At 37.3% G+C, this 19355-nt stretch overlaps 1 protein-coding gene, 1 long non-coding RNA gene and 1 pseudogene across 2 annotated transcripts; 2 read left to right on the top strand and 1 right to left on the bottom strand.

The window, feature by feature from the left end:
- Positions 1-1556: 1556 nt before the first annotated feature.
- LOC122081870 lies at positions 1557-18843 on the bottom strand (annotated as a pseudogene).
- On the top strand, positions 8440-9257 carry LOC122081871. The gene is made up of 3 exons (XR_006141244.1): positions 8440-8547; positions 8667-8814; positions 8966-9257. It is a non-coding gene; the product is annotated as an uncharacterized LOC122081871 (long non-coding RNA).
- LOC122081869 (KAT8 regulatory NSL complex subunit 3) lies at positions 12094-16182 on the top strand. The gene is made up of 6 exons (XM_042649227.1): positions 12094-12447; positions 12727-12788; positions 13111-13246; positions 13381-13453; positions 14688-14753; positions 15343-16182. Exons 1-6 carry the CDS (start codon positions 12305-12307, stop codon positions 15553-15555), a joined length of 693 nt encoding a protein of 230 aa, XP_042505161.1. The 5' UTR covers positions 12094-12304; the 3' UTR covers positions 15556-16182.
- Positions 18844-19355: the final 512 nt, after the last annotated feature.

Here is a 19355-nt window from a genome sequence, read left to right on the forward strand (position 1 = left end):
AAGCTAGTTGGGGCTGCTCGTGAGTGGTGGAGGACCTATGAGCTAGAGTTGGAAGACCGTGGTAGAGAACCTACTAGTTGGGAAGAGATGAAGCTTGAGTTATCAGATAAATACTTGCCACGCAACTTCAGAGCTCGCATACAAGACCAGCTAGACTCTCTTCGTCAAGGGTCTATGACTGTTGCCGAGTACATGAACAAGTTTGACGCACTTTGTTCTCGTACAGGCATAAGGGAGAATGAAAGGCAACTGTTATCTCGGTTTCGACTGGGATTGCGAGTGGAAATCAACAGGGGTATCGGAGTTGTTGAAGTGCACTCAGTGAGGGATTGTTTTGACAAGGCCCTACGAGCAGAGGAGCTTCTAGCACAACCAGTTAGAAGGTTTGGTTTCCAAGTTGGGGAGGTAAAGAACAATTTTTCAGCCACTAAACCTAACACTTCAACACCCCCAAGAGCCACAACTCCTCTATGTGAAGTGAAGATACCTCTATTCAAACCAAAAGAACTTGAAGTCAAGGTTCACATTGAAGAGATGGTTCTTGAAGCTTCAAAGACAGAAGGTCAAAAGATAAAAGATTCAACTGAAGAGTTCTACATTGAAGAGAGCATAATAGGCAAGACTAAAGATGTGGAAGATGAGGTAGTGATTGAAAGAACTCCACAACAAGTCTTTGAGACTCATGATGAGAAGGAAGAAATTGTTCCTCCAATCCTTGATGAGAAGGTTACCAACATTGACGACTCTATGCACACGACATTCACAGTTGGTATTGATTCAGAGGTTGAGCATATAGAGTTTGTTATGCCATCATGGTTCTTTGAAGAGAAAGCTCCACACCTTGAAGACTACCTTCCAAAAGTCTACAAGCAACCAGAATTTTGTTTGGGAATGGTTAAAGCTGCTACGCACATGTTGTTTCCTCCTTATCATTGCAAAATTCGAGGACGAATTTTTTCAAGATGGGGAGAGTTGATGCAGATTAATTACCAAAATAGGCTTGTTTTATTAGGAATAAGCTTAGGGTTGGGTTCCATACATATTGGGCCTTTGATCCTATGTGTTTTGAGGGTAATAGACCACTTTTATGGGTCTAAAAGGGAGGCTCTAAGATTGAATACGGGATTCAGTGATTTGTTTCCTTTTTCTTTAGTTTCCTTTTTAGATGGGGTTATTTAGTTTCTAATTTCAATACCTAAATTAGTTTCTAATTTCAAGTCATTGTTAGTTTCTAATTTCTGTCTAGACTAGTTTCTATTTTCATTAGATTCTAATTTCAGTTTTAGTAACTATTGTATTAGGAGAATATTTAGTTTCCTTTTTGAGGAACCTTCTATTTTGTAATTCCCTTCCCCATTAACATTATAAATAAAGAAGAGGAGGCTCCTAAAAGCCTAGAATGATTTTGATAAAAAATAATGGTTGTTGCTATTGTCTTCTTTATGAAGAGTTGTCTTGTGTTTGATCAAGGCTGAAGGAATTGGTGTTTGATCCAATTGACTCTTTGCGGCGTGAAGTCCAAGAGGTCTCTTCAAGTATTCTTTCTTTCTTTTCAAGTGTTTTTTTCTTCTTCTTATTGTTACTATTCTTCTTCAGCCATCTCAGGTAAGTAATCTGAATTTTTCTGCAGAAATTTCTGGGTTAAACTCTCTGTTTCCTATTCTGTCAACCTAGTCTATTTTGGAGTTCTGGCCACCCGATTGCTTTGAGATTTTGGTCGATTGTTAGGACCATTAAGAAGGGGACTCGATCCAATTTTGAGACAGATCAGACCTCTGGTTCAGTTGCTGTGTAGTGATCTGCAGTCCTGACCGATAATGGATTCTGCCCATAAATTCTTGTCTGATTTCTGATTCCTGTCGAGGTTGGTTGTTGCTTATATTTTCTCAAGGGATTAGACCTTCTAATCAGTATTTAGACTTGCTACTTGTTCCGTAAACATCTACTACTGAAGTTTCTGAAGTATTAGAATCGATGGTCAGGTTTCAGATCCTGCTGTCCAGAATTGAGTCTTGATTTGAGTTGTCTATTCTGGTGTGTTTTGGCTTTGATCATATTTTATTCATACTCTATTTCTGTTACTGGATATCCTATTTGTTAGTGCAAACTCTACTCTCAAAATTCCAGATTCTGAGTTTGATAATTCTGGGTTCTAAGGACTGTTGACTGATTATTCTGCATTGTTGTTGCTGTTTACTATTAGGTGGTTTTGGTTGTTCTTAGTTTAAAAGTTCCTGCAGTCTTGGGTCTAGTTTGACTTGTCAAACCTAGTCCTACATCAGCTTGTTAGTCAGGAGAGATCCTGAAAGAAGTAGAATATCATATAGGAGAATTATGTCTTTAATGTTTGAAGGTTACCTGGGTACTGAACCAAGGCCTGACATCCTGCATTCTTCTCAAACATGGCAATCTTTTGAACAGGTCCACATGCAGAAAACACCTGTCGAGAACGAATAAGTGTTCTATTTTGCACACGTTAATATGGAATATAGAACTACAAGTAGTAATTGCGAATACCATGTATAAAATATCGACGTTCACTGCACACTGCATCTTTTCAATAGTTGCAAGAAGAACATTACTCTCAGGTTCTTGTTTTTTCCCATTGAGGCCCACAATAAACTGCATTTTCGAAGCATATATGGACAGCCATTAAGGAGCATGCTGACAGGACAGGGATAGCGGCACATTTGATTCAACAAAATGAAAGGAAAATCAAATGTTTTACAAATTCAGAATAATAGTCAACGGCTTACAAAAGAAAGTTGGTGTATCCAACACAGAAGAAAGTTCCTAAATAGAAATGCTTGAATGATTGTGACCAGCCAATCGTAGACTATGATGGTTCCCGTCATGTGATTGGACTTATTTACTTGGTGGGAGATCTCTTTACGTGGGAAGCAGTAGAAGTTACATTCTGGATCCCCCGAATGTACACAACTACTATACAGCATGTGGATCATCCAATAATCTCAAGGGGAACCATAGATACCTTATAAAATGAATATGAATCCATGAATCTCCTTTTACCACCGACTTACCTGACCACTGCTATCTATGGCAGATGGAGCAACTGGAAGGAACGGATTAGTGTAGTCCCTGAGCAAAATAAAGAATATAATTTTGAATTTCATACTAAAGAAGTTTAAGGAGAGGTAGAACATTGCAATAGAAACTAATAAACTTTTCAAACAAGAACTGAAATAACTACTCAAGCATAAAAATAAAATGAAAGAACCTCTCGAAAAATAAATGCATCATTAGAAACAAATAAAGAAAGAGATATGGCAAAAATTAATACGGTACGGTGCCTGTAAGCTCTAAATCATCAAGGTATTAAGAAGACTTCACAGTGTCCATGACTAAAAGAATGACTTCAGACTAACCTACTGCGGTGACTCTGAAATTTCACATTCAAATCCGTATGCGCAGAAAAATTTATCCGGAAGGTACATGGGCCTACATGGTCAGGAAGCAAGTAACTGCAGTCACAGGCAAACAAAGGTAAATCGGTCAACAATCCATTGTGCAGGATGATTAAAAATATATATATATATATATTGGGTTTATAAAGTACATAGCTGAACACACCAGGTATGGAGGGTCAGGGAGCCTGGACCAAACATTTGCTGATCTAAACTATAGGGGATCCTCTACACTAAAACTGATCCACTGGGAATCATGTGATGCAGTTCTAAAAAACAAGAAGACCAGAAGCAAATCAGGCCATCAAACCTTCGTCATGACTCTCCAATATTTTGCATTCATTAGAGTGAACGAAAGAAGTATGTGCAGAGGAAAACAATCGCAGTTAACAAACACAAAAATACACACACACAGTTTGTTCAGATCATCTGTTAAGATCAACTCTAGTGTAACCAGAAAACAGGCCAATAGAGCTGGTATATGCAAATGGATTTTTCATTTGAGTTGAAACTAAGTTAAAAGTTGTCTTCAATTGCCAATCCCACCATTGCAAACATCAAAGTACAATGATCATGTCAAGCAAAAGCACTCCATGTGGCTGTTATCTTTGCGGGATTCAATTACATTAAACATAAATCACCTGGGGATGCTTCTCCCATCCAGTGCATTTTTTGCAGCAGAGGACGTTTCAGAATTGGAAAATTGAATTAGTGCCTGAAGATATGACATTACAGTAAAAATGTTGCGATGAGAGGGGTGGAGAAAATCAAATATAAGTAGATTAGGATTAAAATTAATAAAAAACCTGGAATCCAGCTGTCTTTTCAAAGGTAGCAATCTTATGTACAAATCCGAAAGCCGAAAAAACCTGCATCATCAAATTTTTTTTAGCTCTCTAAAAGGTTTTCAGAAACATGGTTTTGAAGCAAATATCTTGTAAGACCGAAAAAGAAATATTTACCCATAACCTTCTCCATAAGAAGGATAATTAGGAAAAGGTACAGATGGGGGAGTGGGAAGAAGACACAAATAACCAGAATCTCCAAGTCAGTGTATCTTAAATATGCAAATATTTAAATCCATGTATTTCTGTCATGAAGAATAGGATTAGAGAAGAAATAATCCGAAAAATAGTTAATAGGTAGTTGCAATAATATACTACTAATAGCACTACTAATGAACATCAATTCCAGTTGAGAACTGCCAACTGCTCTCCTATTTAGAAGGCCTTGTTCATGGTGATTAGCTCATAAGCCCCCATCAATCCATTACTACTCAGAAACTGTTACAGGCTTACAGGAGAACCTTGTGTCATCTTGTCTACAAGGTTAATGATATTAGGCTACAGTAATGAAATTGATCTGGATAGTTGTTACTTTTGGAGACACTATGAGAGGTAACTGGTCCATGAAATGTTAATGGTAAATTTCACGAAAAAGAAATGTATTCTAACTCAACACTATTAAATATATCCTTTTCCTGATTAACCAATGGGATTATTGAGAATAATAGAGAACATGAGTAATTGCCCAAAAAAGAAAGATATAAAACATAAGTACAAAGAGCAAGTGGATATAAAACGGGCAACAACAAGTACAGGATCATACAACTAAAAAGAAAAAACAGGGCTGACCAAAAGATAACAATAACATTTGAAAAATCACTATAGAAGTTATTGTCCTGCATATATAGACTCCCTCAATGCCCTGCTTCTAATCCACTCATTGGGCATAAAATTGCTACATCGACCAACAGCTTCATTAGAAATTCTTGGATCAACAGAGGTAACAAAATTTTGCCCCTAAAATCCTACTATGAAAATCCTCCAAGTGCTTCAAAATACCACCAGAAAAGTGAACCTTCAAAGGTCTCTCAACCATATTATCATCATGAGACCTCATTTAAGTCACTCACAAATGAATATTCTAAGTCTATAGAAATTTACAGATTTTATTGGAATTGGTTGTTTGAAAAGATCATTAAAAAATCCAAAAAGAAAAAGAGTTCCTTCAATTGTGATCAGGCCAGGATCCCAATTTTAACTGAGAGAAACCCGTCTAGAAATTAGACGTGTAAGCATCCCACTCCTTGTAAGACCATTTCCATAGAGTTGATCATTCTAGGAATTCATTGAAACAAGCTCAACCTATTAACATCAAAATATAACCATCCAGGGCAAAATCTATAAATATTTATACAACAGATAAATTTGTGTTGTAAATAATAAGTATTCAAGGTAGAAATGTGATCATTAGGAGATACAAGTTTCATGTCTCCATTTCAAACTTAATAATAGGAATCGGGAACAAGAAAAACATAGGAGAAAAGAAAGGAAAGCATCTGTAATTTCTCGGATGGTAAGGAGAGGAAGATGAGGAGGAAGAAAGGAGTAGGGATGAAAGAGGCAGTGATAAGCAAGGAAGAGAGTAGACAAACACACATGCGCTCTTTCTCCCGATGCAGTATGCTGCCACTGAAGATGTTGCCATGACATGGACCTGCTGATCCATTCAGATTCATGTCAAACAAAACCCTTCATGAAACACTATAATATCAAGCTAACCACATTAACTCAAATTTGCAGAGCTCCATAAAGGAATCAGGTTCTCAGGGAATAGTTTACCTCTTTCATCTATAAATGGAATAAATATATAATAATATGCTTACCAGGTGTAAAACATCAATGCTGACATCATGTGCCTCAACACCCTCGATGGTAACCAACAATACATTCCCAGCAACATCCCCACCAGTTCTGTTATTTACTATTTCTTGCCTGTTGGAATATTGTAGGTAGACAGTCTTTCCTCGTACCTGAGCTGGGTCTGAGGAAGTGGCATAGTATGAGATCATTGTGATTGCTTGATTCAAATCGGCCTAAACATAATCAAGAAACAATAGGAAGATGGTCAGTCAGTCAATCATTACAACATAATATGACCAGGTGACTACAATGTAGAAATCAATTTTCACTCACGAATTCAATAAAAGCCTGATTCCTATTTGGCCCAACATTGCACTTTGTGTTAACTACTTCGCCAAATGGCTTCCCCAGTTCGATCAATTCCTCCTCTGTGCATTCCCATGGCAAGTTTCTCAAATGAAGTACCTTAGAAGGTGGCTGCGAATAACGAAACTGTGGCTGACCGGATACAGACATTATTCCACCCAATAATCCAGAGCCAGGAAGTAGGAACAAACGACAAAAGAAGGCCTGGTGCCAAATATGTTCCCGATAGATCCACGCTACAATTATGCCCTTCAACCTAAACTAAAAATCTATAAATTAAATGCTAAGAAAGAAAAACAAAAAATCATAAAAGAGCAACCATACTTCTTTTCTCTTTCTTTTTGGTAGACCATCAGAAAAAGAATCATGATAAGCTGCTAAACAGAATAAAGTTTCCATTACAAAAGTTTCGATTCAAGAGTTTACGCAGGCTGGCTGTGGAAACCACATCCAACTCAAAATTATACATTCGAAAGCAATGAATCACCTCTTTTAATTAACTAAAATTCCCAAGTTAACCATATTCGCAATTTAATCTTCTCAAACAACATCCATTTGCACCCAAAACACAACAATAACTAAGAAATACTAGAATTAGGTAATTGATGCAGAAGAGTTCTCTATGCTCAAGTGTTTAAGCAAACATAATGGAGTTCATCTGACAGATATTTAACGAAACAGTATCTCGTAAATCATAATTTAATTTCTGCAAGTAATTCAAATCAGAGAATACAAGTATACGTCAACAGGATCATGCAATATCGCGTTCAAAACTGAATTCCTAAAGAGAATCAGAAGCAAAAACATATACAAAACATAGCATAATTAAGGTTCTGAAGATCACAAACGGCTATTGATAATCGAAGAAAACAGTTCATGGAACGTATACTCACTTAGGGCGCAAAGATCATTAACAAGAAAACCAGACTCGTCGGTGCTTTCACTTCTTTGGCTATGGATTCCAGGAATTAATTTCGATTTCGCTCCCACGTTCATTGACGGCAAAAGAGGTTAGCGTATGTTAGCGTAGAGCGGAAAACGGCGGCGAAAAATTAAACAATTTAGACTATTTCTCGGTTTCTGTATGTCATCCTTAACAATAGGGGCCGAAAGGTCATACCGTCATATTAATCTATACTAATCTTATCTCTGACGGAGGGTGTCGATTTGGTAGCCATGGAGATTTGGTGCCAAAACTGACAAAAGTTGTATCAATCTCGGTTCGGTGTGCCGGTGTGGTATCGGTTTTTAAGACAAAATTTTTTTGTTATATTGAATCTTATAGAGATACACATTGAATAAGAAATTATATTTATATCGAATAAAAATCGTGCTAATCCGATATCAATCGATATTGAAATATAGGAAATTTCTCAGTACAATATGGTTTCGGTATCTACTCTTGGTATGTTATACCATGTCTATCAATTGACACATTTATTTTGTCATTACAAATTATAAGATGAAGAATTTTTCCAATGTTGATTTGGTATGATTTTGATTTTAATTTCGGATTGATTTCACTATAATAGTCAATAAAATGGTATCAACCATAGGAGAGGGGTATAGCAATGGGTTGCAATAAAACGGTATGACTCATATGATAGGAGGACAAGAGGATAGGAAAATCATTTCATACGAGGAAAGAGAGACAAATATAGACAATAGTTGATACGACAATCTTAACTAAATGGGGGTGGCATCTATATATTAAATAATCGGCATGCCTCTTGCCCTCTGATTCGACTCCTCTCTTGAGCACTCATCGCCCAGGTCTTGCCCATAGTTACTTGGGCGAGTTGCGAGCATAATGAAAAAACTGATTTCAAAATGCATTCTTAACCTAAAATCGATTAAAAAAGCAACATATCAATTACAACCTCAGTGAATTAGAGCTGATGACATTGTCAAGGACTAAAAGGAAGAAACTACAACACTGTAGCAGTCTTGACATCATTTGCATATAAATAGCAAAAATATTACTTTATTAGAGTTCCCCCTATTATTAATCCACATTCCACAGAAGAAGAAGAGATGAGAAGCTGCAGAAGCGAGCTATATTTTGTGTTCATGAACTTTGATCCAGAATATGATCGTCTTCGATCCGATAGGTGATGTCTCCTTATATATTCTAGATTTTCCTTTCCATTGAGTGTTTCTTTCTTTCTATATCTCTGTTTACAGAAATTTTTAACGATAAAAGGTCTAATCCTCTTCTTCTATTAAACAGAACAGAGCAAGGGGCTTATGAGCTTGATATGTACCTAAGCAACAAGCATGATGAGCTGCTGGCGATCAGGCTTGGGCCAGGAACATATAAGAAGCGATTTTCTTTAGTCATTGTGGATGGGTTTGCAGTAGAGATCACTGATGACTAGGTAATGTTCATTGTTCGCTATAGTAATTTTATCTACTTCTTCTTCTTCTTCTTATTTGTTTTTGTTTTTGTTTCTGTTTCTGTTTCTGTTTCTGTTTCTTCTTCTTTTTTTTTTTTTTTTTTTTTTTTTTTTTTTTTTTTTTTTTAAATAGGCAAACACGCTTAGATCTGCAAAGGGAGTGAGGGTTGTAGAGAAGAACCAGGTGCTTTCATAGTGTAAGAGCTAGAGAAGGTCCTCTGTTTTAGTAAGTGCATTGGTGAAATTAATGTGATAATATGGTTTCTTTTAAGCCTACGCCATGTCTTATGACTCTGCTTTACATGGACGGTAGCATGTGTTTAGAATTCTCTCCCTCTCTTATGCCATGGGTGTGTTTATGTACAGACAAGCTCAATGGGCCTGTGATCATTGTTTTTAGAATACAACATAAGGGGGTTGGTCCATTGGTGACTTGTAATGGGTAAAGCTCCTCAAGAAGCGTCTTGTATGGGTTTCAATCCCCTTGGCATTACCCCTATTTATTCTTTGGGATCCCACCCTCTTTGAAGTGAAAATGAATAATGGGGGCTGTAGGAATTATTCTCAATCCAAATGATGTTCGGTGGAATTTTGGTAAATATTAATCTAAGAATCAAAATATTTTGGTTTCAACCAAAGAGCATGCAGAGTAGAATTTGGATCAGCTCCTCGAATGGCTCTTTATATACCCTTCATGTATGGTTTTCACAGTTTTGAGACAACGCATGTTTTTTTTTTCTTCCACAAATGTCCCTCTAGACAAAATTAATGTCAGCATGGAGGGGTATTAATGGAAGCAAATGGGCATGTCCTCGCTTTATGCCTAGGGATTTGATCATAGACGGGTCATGTTCACATACGAGAATATACGAGAACGACCCTAATCCATGGATTTAGACTTAATTTTCTCTCTTCATTAAATATATTCTAAATCCACGGATTAGAAACGTAGAGATTTGATCTAAAGCATATAAATTAAGGGGTCTTCAATGTTTTGGTTTTTTCATCGGAATAGATCATATTTTTATACTATTTCAGGCATTTTAATGGTTTTTTTCAACCATTTTGATGGTATATTTCAGCCCAATCATGATCCAAATTTCAATAAATCCGAAATCTTGAACCTTGGCCCTGAGTAGATGGAATTCACGTGGGGCCATTATCTAACTTATTAATTGACAACCGTTGATCCAGTCCTTCCAAGATTCCTCTCGGTAAGTATCAGAGTTGGGTAAATAATTTTGTGATAGCCGTAGTGTTATCACTAGATTATCCTATAAAAGGATTCCATGTTGGCCACAGACCAAAGTTGAATGGTCAAAGGGCGGCAGGTAAGCTGGGGCCTCAAGAAATTTTGCATAGACCCGGATCATATGGGCCTTCCAACTGCCAAGTGGATGCTAGGACCTTGGAAGCATTCATCAAAGCTGAAAGATACTTGAAATGGTTGTAAGTTATTCACAATAGCTTCATATAAAGACTGACATAGTTCGTATAAGCATTGTCTTCACATGCAACTTGCTTTGTGACCCTGTTGAGTTGTGTTTTGTTGTGTTTGTTTTCCTCCATGCTGACTGTTGTTATATTTTATAAATTAAAAAAAAAAAATGTTGTTCTATATGTTGGCCAAACCTTAATCACTTCAATTTAATAATTCTTATGAAAAAAGTTTTCCTTTATCGCCTGGTGAAAGAAGTGACCCCACATCGTAATCTCCCCCTCCCCCTATTATACGCATCAGTTGGTCGATTCATTTCTTATTAAAAAAATTATACTATTCTTCATAAATTGCTTACGTAAATACTATTTAGTTTTTTTTTTTTCACTAATGGTGATGTGACGATATGATTGTAAATTTTTGTTATCATTAATTCTCACCTCTTATTGTTCATAACCTTAAATATCCTTTAATAGTCAAAGTGGAGTTTTATATGGAATAGACGAAGAGATTTTATTGTCACCATGGATGAAAACAAATTGGGTCACGATGGATAAAGTTTTCCTTCCATAATGGTGAAAGGAAACACCCGTGAATCTAACATCTTCCTTCCTTTCATGTACGAAGTCGAAAATGCCCTTGACTATTCTCACATACCCATCCACACAACAACTAAGGCCATCGATGATGCAATTCCTCCTTTATCGTTGCTTGATAAAAACCTCTTCCAAGGAAGAATATTAAAGTAGTGACATAAATTCCCTATTTACTGAAATAAGCTTGAGTTACAACTTTCTATCATGTAAGTATCCGAAACACAATTACAAAAGTACTTCATATACTTAAGGAGCTCTCTCCACTTAATACCTCAAAAGTTTCGGATTAGTCAATCCACAACATATTGTCAAATAACACATACATTTGTTATTCTCTCTACGTTATCTGTCTATGTATAAAGCCAAATATGCTAAATTTCTATATGAGAGGAGTATTGAGATGTTGAGTGTTATAATCTCCCATCAATTTTTTTATGTTCAAATCCTCAATGCTTACATATTCTTGAGGAACTATCTCCGCTCAATGTTCATTAAAATTTTGAGTTGGACCTTTCAACGAAAAGTTTTGCAATAACAAAATAAGAGATTGAAAGTTCCACAAAACAAAGCGGTCTAAGCTTTGTGCTAGCTAGCTTCAAGGAGGAATGGTGCTTCATATATAACATGTGATTTCAAAATCAAGCATATCTTGTGATCTATAGCCTTCAATGATCGGAGAAAACTGCCGGGGCTGGATTCATCATTTTTGACGAAACCTTTTCCTTCATATTAGCTGTTGCTTCGCCCATTTCCTGGTCGTTGTCGGAGATTATAAAAGGTCTTGTTGGTTTGGTTTTGTTTTGAGGTTTTATGAAAATGGTCAAGTCTCAAAGACTATAACCTATTAAAATCAATAAGAGTAGAAAAAAAATTGAATAAAAATTCGATCCAAATTAGGTTGAAACGAAAACCAACTTTTGGGTTAATGGTTTCGTCCATTATTATTATTATTTATTTTTTTGGGGCCTCACAAGTTGTTTTCACTCTAAAGAGGGTGGGAACCCCAAGGAAGTCAGAGTGTTATCAAGAGATTCAAACCTCGGTAAGATACTTTATAAGACGCTTCAATCATTATGAGTCAACAATGGACCAATCCAATGGGTATGGTTTTATCGATTTGACCTACTATCACCTTTAGCAAAAACAAAAAATCCCTATCAACGGCTTGAAACTGGTTCAACCCGACCAAAACCGGGCTGAATTTCTTTTTCACAATCACATGCGATGTCAATTTCAGTCCGGTTTCGGCACGGTGGTTTCACGCGCTCTGTTACGTGGCGAGACGACGAGACGAGTTGTACGTGCAAAACCAGTGCTCCCTATTCCCCAGTCCGTTTCAGCCGTCTCTCGCAAAATTGGCGCGAAATCTCTCTTCCCCTCTCTCTGTCGGTTCTCTAGGGTTTCGATAAAGCAGAAGTATCTTTCAGGAGTTTTGGTCATGGTTTCTCCTCCTCATTTGAAGCGTCGTCGTAAGGAACAGAATGAAGCTGAATCAGCCGGCGCTTCTATTCAGAAGATCTCACCTCTCGTTGTTCTTGCTCATGGCGCTGGAGCTCCTTCCACTTCAGATTGGATGCTGAGGTCTTCTCTCTCTTCAGTGGTTTCGGATGGTTTTTTCCTTTTCATTCCACTAATTGGTTTCTCTTTCTTATATTAATTTGGTTATTTAGTTACTTTTCTAGCTACGGATTTGCATTCTGTGTGCAGGAATCGGAGAAATTTGAACTTTTGTACTTAGCATCCTAACAATTTCAAACGCTTTTTCTTTGCGGTTTCATTTATAAGTGAAAATCTACTTAAGTGTGTTGCAGTTATGCATTTGATGATATATGTCAACCTAAAAGTCTGGAATTTATGTAGATGGAAGGAAATGCTTGGCAAGTCATTGGACGCTGTTGAAGTAGTTACATTTGATTATCCTTGTAAGTTTACGCCCCAATAGATGTTGCTTGGTTTCTTCCTTTAGATAGTCTAAAGCTATCGTGATTAGATCTCTAAACTCTGTATAATATTTCCTTTGAGTTTTCTGACAATTTTAGCCTAACATAACAACCATATATGATTATCTTGAGTTTCATTATCCAAGGAATTCAAGTATAGAATTCAACTAATAATTTGTTGTCATTACCTTCCCAGTAAGGGTTTCTGTGATCTTGTTCTTTCGTATTAGCTTAAAGCTTACAAGGTATTTGCTAAGTTGCTATGAGAATTTTTGCCTTACTGGGGTAAGCTGTGCTGTTCCAGACATCTCTGGAGGGAAACGGAGAGCACCTCCCAAGGCGGAGAAGTTGGTCGAGTTCCACTCTGAAGTTATCAAAACGGCAGTTGCAAAATTTCCCGGGCACCCATTGATTTTGGCAGGGAAGTCCATGGGTTCAAGGTATTAATATCACACAGGATGCCCTGCTCAAGAACATGCCTGTCAAAATATTTTCTCAAAATATGCTGGCTATTTTGTGTCATTTGGTTTGGGTTGTTGTTGCTTAAGTTCTATATCCCCTTACTATGATGCAGAGTGAGCTGTCTGGTGGCAGGTCAGGAAGACATTGATGCTTCTGCAATAGTTTGCTTAGGCTACCCACTAAAGGTTTGTTGCGATTAACTATGTTACCTCATATTCCAGGTTATGCATCCTTGATAAGTCGATTGTTTCCTTAGAAAGTTTGCATGCTTCGGTTAGAAGTATGTTCCTTCTGAATTCTTCAATAAAATCTTAGAACTCAATCTAATGAGCTTTCACCATTAGCAATATACATTTTCTATAGGGATTGTCTGAATGACACCTCTATAGGTATGTTTAGAACTTGACGTCTTCATTTTATTGTCCCCTCTCTTATTTTGGGGAATAAGACAAAAGGCAAAAAAGTGAGATTACAAATCTATTGGTACCTTAGGGGGTGTCAATTTGAAAATCCATTTTCTATATGCAGTGAAAATGTTATTTGAATTCAAAAATATCTCAAAAGAAAATAATATACAGGTAGCAGGTGTGAGACCTGTGATACAATTGGAGGATGATGTTCAGTTTTATTTGAGTTTTCTGCATTTTTTTTTTTCTTGAATGTTACTAATTTAGTGTTTCAATGCTGTAGAACTAGAAATATTGATGTTAGGGAACTATATTATTACATAATACATCTGCAAATATATAAACAATTCATTTTATTGTGGCTAAATTATGATATTACCTCTGCACTTTATAAGCATTTCATTATAATGCGGTTATCATTATTTACATGTTTGTTTATATTTTCACCATGAATAGATCTATGAAATATGAATGTAATTGGAGTTACATGTGATAACAAATATTTGAACGCTGGAAAGGAATCAATTGAGAATGGCCATGAATATCAGTGTTATATCAACATGTGGAGTTTCTACCGAGTTGGCAAGGGACTTTCCCCTGAGGAAGTGTATGGTTTTGAGTTCGACTCCTCTTACCTCCTTGGGGCCACTCACACGGGGTGTTTAGTGCTCTTCACTGCTTTTAGTGAAAGTTGAATGGTTCTCATTCAACCCTGGAATACCCAGTCCATGCGATTATGGGGTCGGTATGGGCCAGCAGGACTAGTCAGGCTGAAGGCTTGGATACTCGATAAAGGAAAAAAAAAAAAAAAACCTTAAACCTTAGGCAAATAAATGAATGTAATCACAATCTATGAGTTACTACTTTACTATGTGGTCTGGCAGAAGACACTTTGAGTCAGTAAGAAGAATGAAGAAATTAGCCAGTATACATTTTCATTAACCAATATGCAATTGAGGTGCTGCTTAATCTTTTTGGTTTGCTGCGTTTCTTATCTCACTGTTTTGCCCAGGGTATGAATGGTGCAGTTCGAGATGAGACACTACTTCAGCTTAAAACTCCTGTGATTTTTGTACAGGTAAGAACATTTATTTCCATAATTTTTCTGGCATTCTGCCATCCTGGGTATGTTAGTATTATTTAGCTGCTTTAGTGGATCACCAATCGGATTTTGAGATGATTGCACTTGCAGAATTGCTGATGGGTTCTACACATATTCTGTTTGATACATTAGACCTAGGATGCCTCCTATGTGATCCTCCAATGACAATGAAATGCATCCCCTATTCTGGTTTGTTCTAATGAACTGTTTAGAAAGACAAATTTGGTCAAGATAAAAAAAATAAAAAAGGAATGATCTTCTTTCTGTTAGTTACACCTTTTGAATTTCAGATTCAGAGAATTAGGAAAATGCCATGTCAGAGCACTGTAAAGTTAAGTTCCCCTTGACGGTTCACAAAATTTTGCCATGTGGCAGTGTGATGTGGTAAGGTGCCCATTGGATAGACAATAGACGGTGCTGGATAAGCTCAAACACAACAAGGGAGCCAATTTTTTTTTTTTTTTTCCTTTTAAAATAGAAACAAGTATCATTTACATATTTGGCTGTTTATTTAGCTATGGTTTTCCTGTTCTACTGTTCTTAAATGTTTTCTCATCCTCCAAAGGGTAGCAAAGATGGGCTGTGTCCACTGGACAAACTCGCTGCCGTTCGTGAGAAGATGAAATTTGCCAATGAATTGCATGTGATTGATGGAGGGGATCATTCCTTCAAGATCGCTAAAAAACACCTACAGTTGAACGGATTGACCCAAGATGAAGCTGAGGATCAAGCTATTAAGGCAGTAGCAGAGTTTGTTCACAGAACTTTGGGCGCCTGAGGTGGATGAGAATGATACTTTTTGGGAAATATGGCGTCCTGCGTTGTGCCTAATCTGTCCAAACCAGATGTGTGCTTAGCGTATTTGGCTCTGTTTCTTGTTCAGTTTCTTAGTGTGTATTGTAATGTTAAAGTTAAGTTTCCTTGATTCGGGGTTTTATATAAGAAACGTAAATCTTTATCTGTAATCTCTTGAAACTACTCCCTAATCGTGGACCAGGGTTTAAATATACTAAACCGAATGGTCCTTGTCGACTCCAATTTACGTAGAAGGATCAGATCAGAATGGCCAAGCAATCCGACTGATCGATCCTGATTCTTGAAACCTTGTTTTGGACCCTAGTTACCGTACAAATTTGGATCAAAATTGACCACGCCCGATTCTTGAAATACCATGTGGACCGTAACATTTCAACTCAGTGGGTTGCAGATTCATGGATCAAGGTGTCGGCATGTATGGGCTGATATGTATCAGTATCGCTCGGACAAGAGAGGAGATTGAATCACCTAAGAGTGGACTAGTATATTTGTAATGAGGATCTTCTCAAGAACAATATGAAAGATGAGGACAAACGACTATAACTATATTATACATCAATAATAAAGTAGCAGATCATTTTATCGTGGATATAGATAATTTTATTGAATGATATAATTCTTATCTCATCTCATTGTAAACTTAAATAATCTTATTGAATATTTTAAATCTTTGTGTTTGCGTTATGTGATTCTTTATTTACGATTTAAATTATTTTCTACATCGTTTTAGGCTCTTTTTTATATTGCCTATGTCATTGCCAAATTTGTCGACATTTACTCAATATCAACCTACACAAATGGAATTCTCCAATGTCGGCACAAGGTTATTAGATTACATCAATATCATGCTGGTATATAAGCTATTAATCAGTGGCATCAACGATACATGGCCTTTTATATGAGTTTAAACTCACTACACTGTACAATTACTTAATTGTATATGTAAACATCCAACATTTATCTCACTTTTTACCATTACAATTGCATAGAAGAATATATTTGAAAACAAAAAAGACAAATGTTAAATCCTCATCTACAACCATGTGATTGTAGATTCAACAGTTTCAAATTCATTTTACACCTACATGCTCCACGTTGACGATGTTTCCTTATACCCTTTCATTAACCCATGTGCTGACGTATGCGGCCGTACCTTCACGAGCAGGTAAGGTTTGGAAAAAAATCGTCTGCAATTCCGATCTCGTACAATTCCGTGCAATACCACCTTCAGGCGGTGACACGTGTATTGATACCAATACAATGATCCAGATCTGATACAACTAATAAAACATTAAATCAATGAAGAGGCTTTCTTTTGCCTTATTTCTAAATTCCATTTGATCTTGGATGAATATCGCCCAACACCAAACTTATACATACGTTCGGATCCCCACTGAGATTCCTTGCACGTACGCTTCAGGTGCCAAGTTATCACCATTAATTAGGTGAGAAATGGTATTTATGGAGGTTTTTTTTTTTCTGGGGTAAAGAAAAAGAAGAAAAAATAAAAAGTATTGCCGTGTTGTACTTATAAACTTATAGAGCGGATCATGGTCACATACGCTTTTGGTCCATAGATTTAAGATCTATTAAATAAAAAAGAAAAAAAATAGGTGTTATATCAACGGGCTAGGGGGCTAGGGGCGTTCATGTAGTGAATACGTGAATCTTCACTCACTATAGACTTAAAAATAGATTCTCGTACCAGTCACGTACGTACATGAACCTGAGCCGTTCTGATAACCTGAACCACTCACCCACGTTTAAGCCAACATTGATACCTTTGTTAATTAATTTGTAGTCTTGTACTTTTTTTTGGTAGAAATTTTGTAGTCTCGTACACCAAAGATTATTGAACAAACAAACAATATCAATGAGACAATGTAAACGAGAACATCTTATGATAGCATTTCAAGCCTTAACGCCACTAACTAGGACATCCTTGTAAGGAGTAGGAACTGGGACATCCTTGGAAGGAGTTGGAACTATAATTGGTTTTTCTTCCTCTCTTTGCTTTTCCATTTTCTTCCTCCTCTGTTCTTCCAGTATGAGAGGTACTTGACCTTCCCTCTCCCTCAGTAGTCGTTCGTATGCTCCACCTCTCAGTTTCTCTAGCCTCATCCCACCTGGTTGCTGCATCTTAAACACTTTCACCAGATTCAAAAGTCCCCCAATTAAGAAAAGCAAGCTCCCAATTATCCCCATCCAAACCCAGTTCTTCCCCTGCCAAAGATAATCAAGAAAATCTCTGATCTAATTATCATCTAATCAAACAGATTCTTGTGCCAGTAATTCTGAGTTTAGAGTTCAGTTCTTACCAGTAGCATCAATCCATGGTGGATTTCTCCTGATCGGTCACGTAAGTTTAGAATTGCGCCAACCGTGAACAACAAGCTCCCCATCAAGAACGGAATTTGAATGCTCACTTGTAGAATCTGAACATGACCATCAGCCCTCTCGTAAATCTGGCATAAGTTGTGTATTGATCCGATGAGCCATAAAACAGGGCCTGCAACAAGCATGCTTAGAGAATGCTTCTCCCATCCGTAATAACCAATTCGTTTCTCTTCCTGCAATTCAAATAAGAACGCTCATATGGCTTGATTCCATTTATCAAATGATCGGCAATGGTGTAAAATTACGTACCTGAATGAAGATGAGAAGAATGGCTACGAAGGTAAGGATCGATCCAAAGGCCTGCACGATTGGGACTGCGAACTCCACAAGAGCGAGCTGCGCGTCAAATCCAAGCAACGACAAGCGATAATCGATGCCAGCGAAATGCGCTAACAGATCGTGAAGATTAATTAGGGTTAACAACATTAAAGCTATGATGAGAACAACGAGGCCCGATTTGGCTTCCATGGAGAGCTGAGATACAAATCCAGCGAGCAAGAGAATCGAAGCGAAGACGTAGAGACCGGCATTTATGTATTCCAACCTATTACGAGACAACCAGGGACCGTATAATCGGATCTCTCTTGCCGATGCGAGCTTCACCATTTCAGAAAATCTCCGCAACTACGGATGCCGATTAGTGATCAGTACGGTAGTCTTCTCCAAATACACAGATTCAGACACTCTCCTGAGTCTGAAATTGGTTAGAATCGACTGAAATTGAAATGAAGAACTTGAAAGATCGAGATCTTAAGAACGGAAGCAGAGAAAATCGATTCTGTAAAAGCGACAAAAATGTAGGATTGCTTCTGCTGCTGCTACTAGTTGTGTATTAGTTCTATCGATGCGTGTGAGTGGCAGTTGGAAGGAGATACGTGTCGTGGTGCATGGGGTTCCCCAAAGTTTTTGCTTCCAAAGTGTTGCGAGAATTGCATTACGTGTCACCTAATTCTTCGCGCACTTCTTGGTTTCTGGATTAGTTGATGTATAGTTGGGCTGTTCTGTTCTAATGTGGACTTCAGGCCCAGCCCAAGTTTTACTGAACCAAAATTTTTAAAGTTTAGATATTTACAAGGACATTGGTGAGAGAACTCTTACTGCAGTTTCTCGCTTGAGCTTGGATCATACCACAGGTTAGAAATTGGCTCGGTGGGTGACTTGAGACGGAGGCTCTGATGACTAAGTTAGTATCCAGACAAAGAATAAAAGAGAGAATAGGCAAAGATCTGAGTATCTTACCTTAAAAATTCGTTAAATCTCCCTTATATATTGATTGGTGACTCCTCTCATTGGTTGGTTGGTTGTTTTTCTTGTTGATGTGGACTCGCGAGCCATTGGTGTATCGATCACCATTTGAGCTAAGGT

This window comes from Macadamia integrifolia, chromosome 6 (assembly GCF_013358625.1).
Source record: "Macadamia integrifolia cultivar HAES 741 chromosome 6, SCU_Mint_v3, whole genome shotgun sequence".
Lineage (NCBI taxonomy): Eukaryota > Viridiplantae > Streptophyta > Magnoliopsida > Proteales > Proteaceae > Macadamia > Macadamia integrifolia.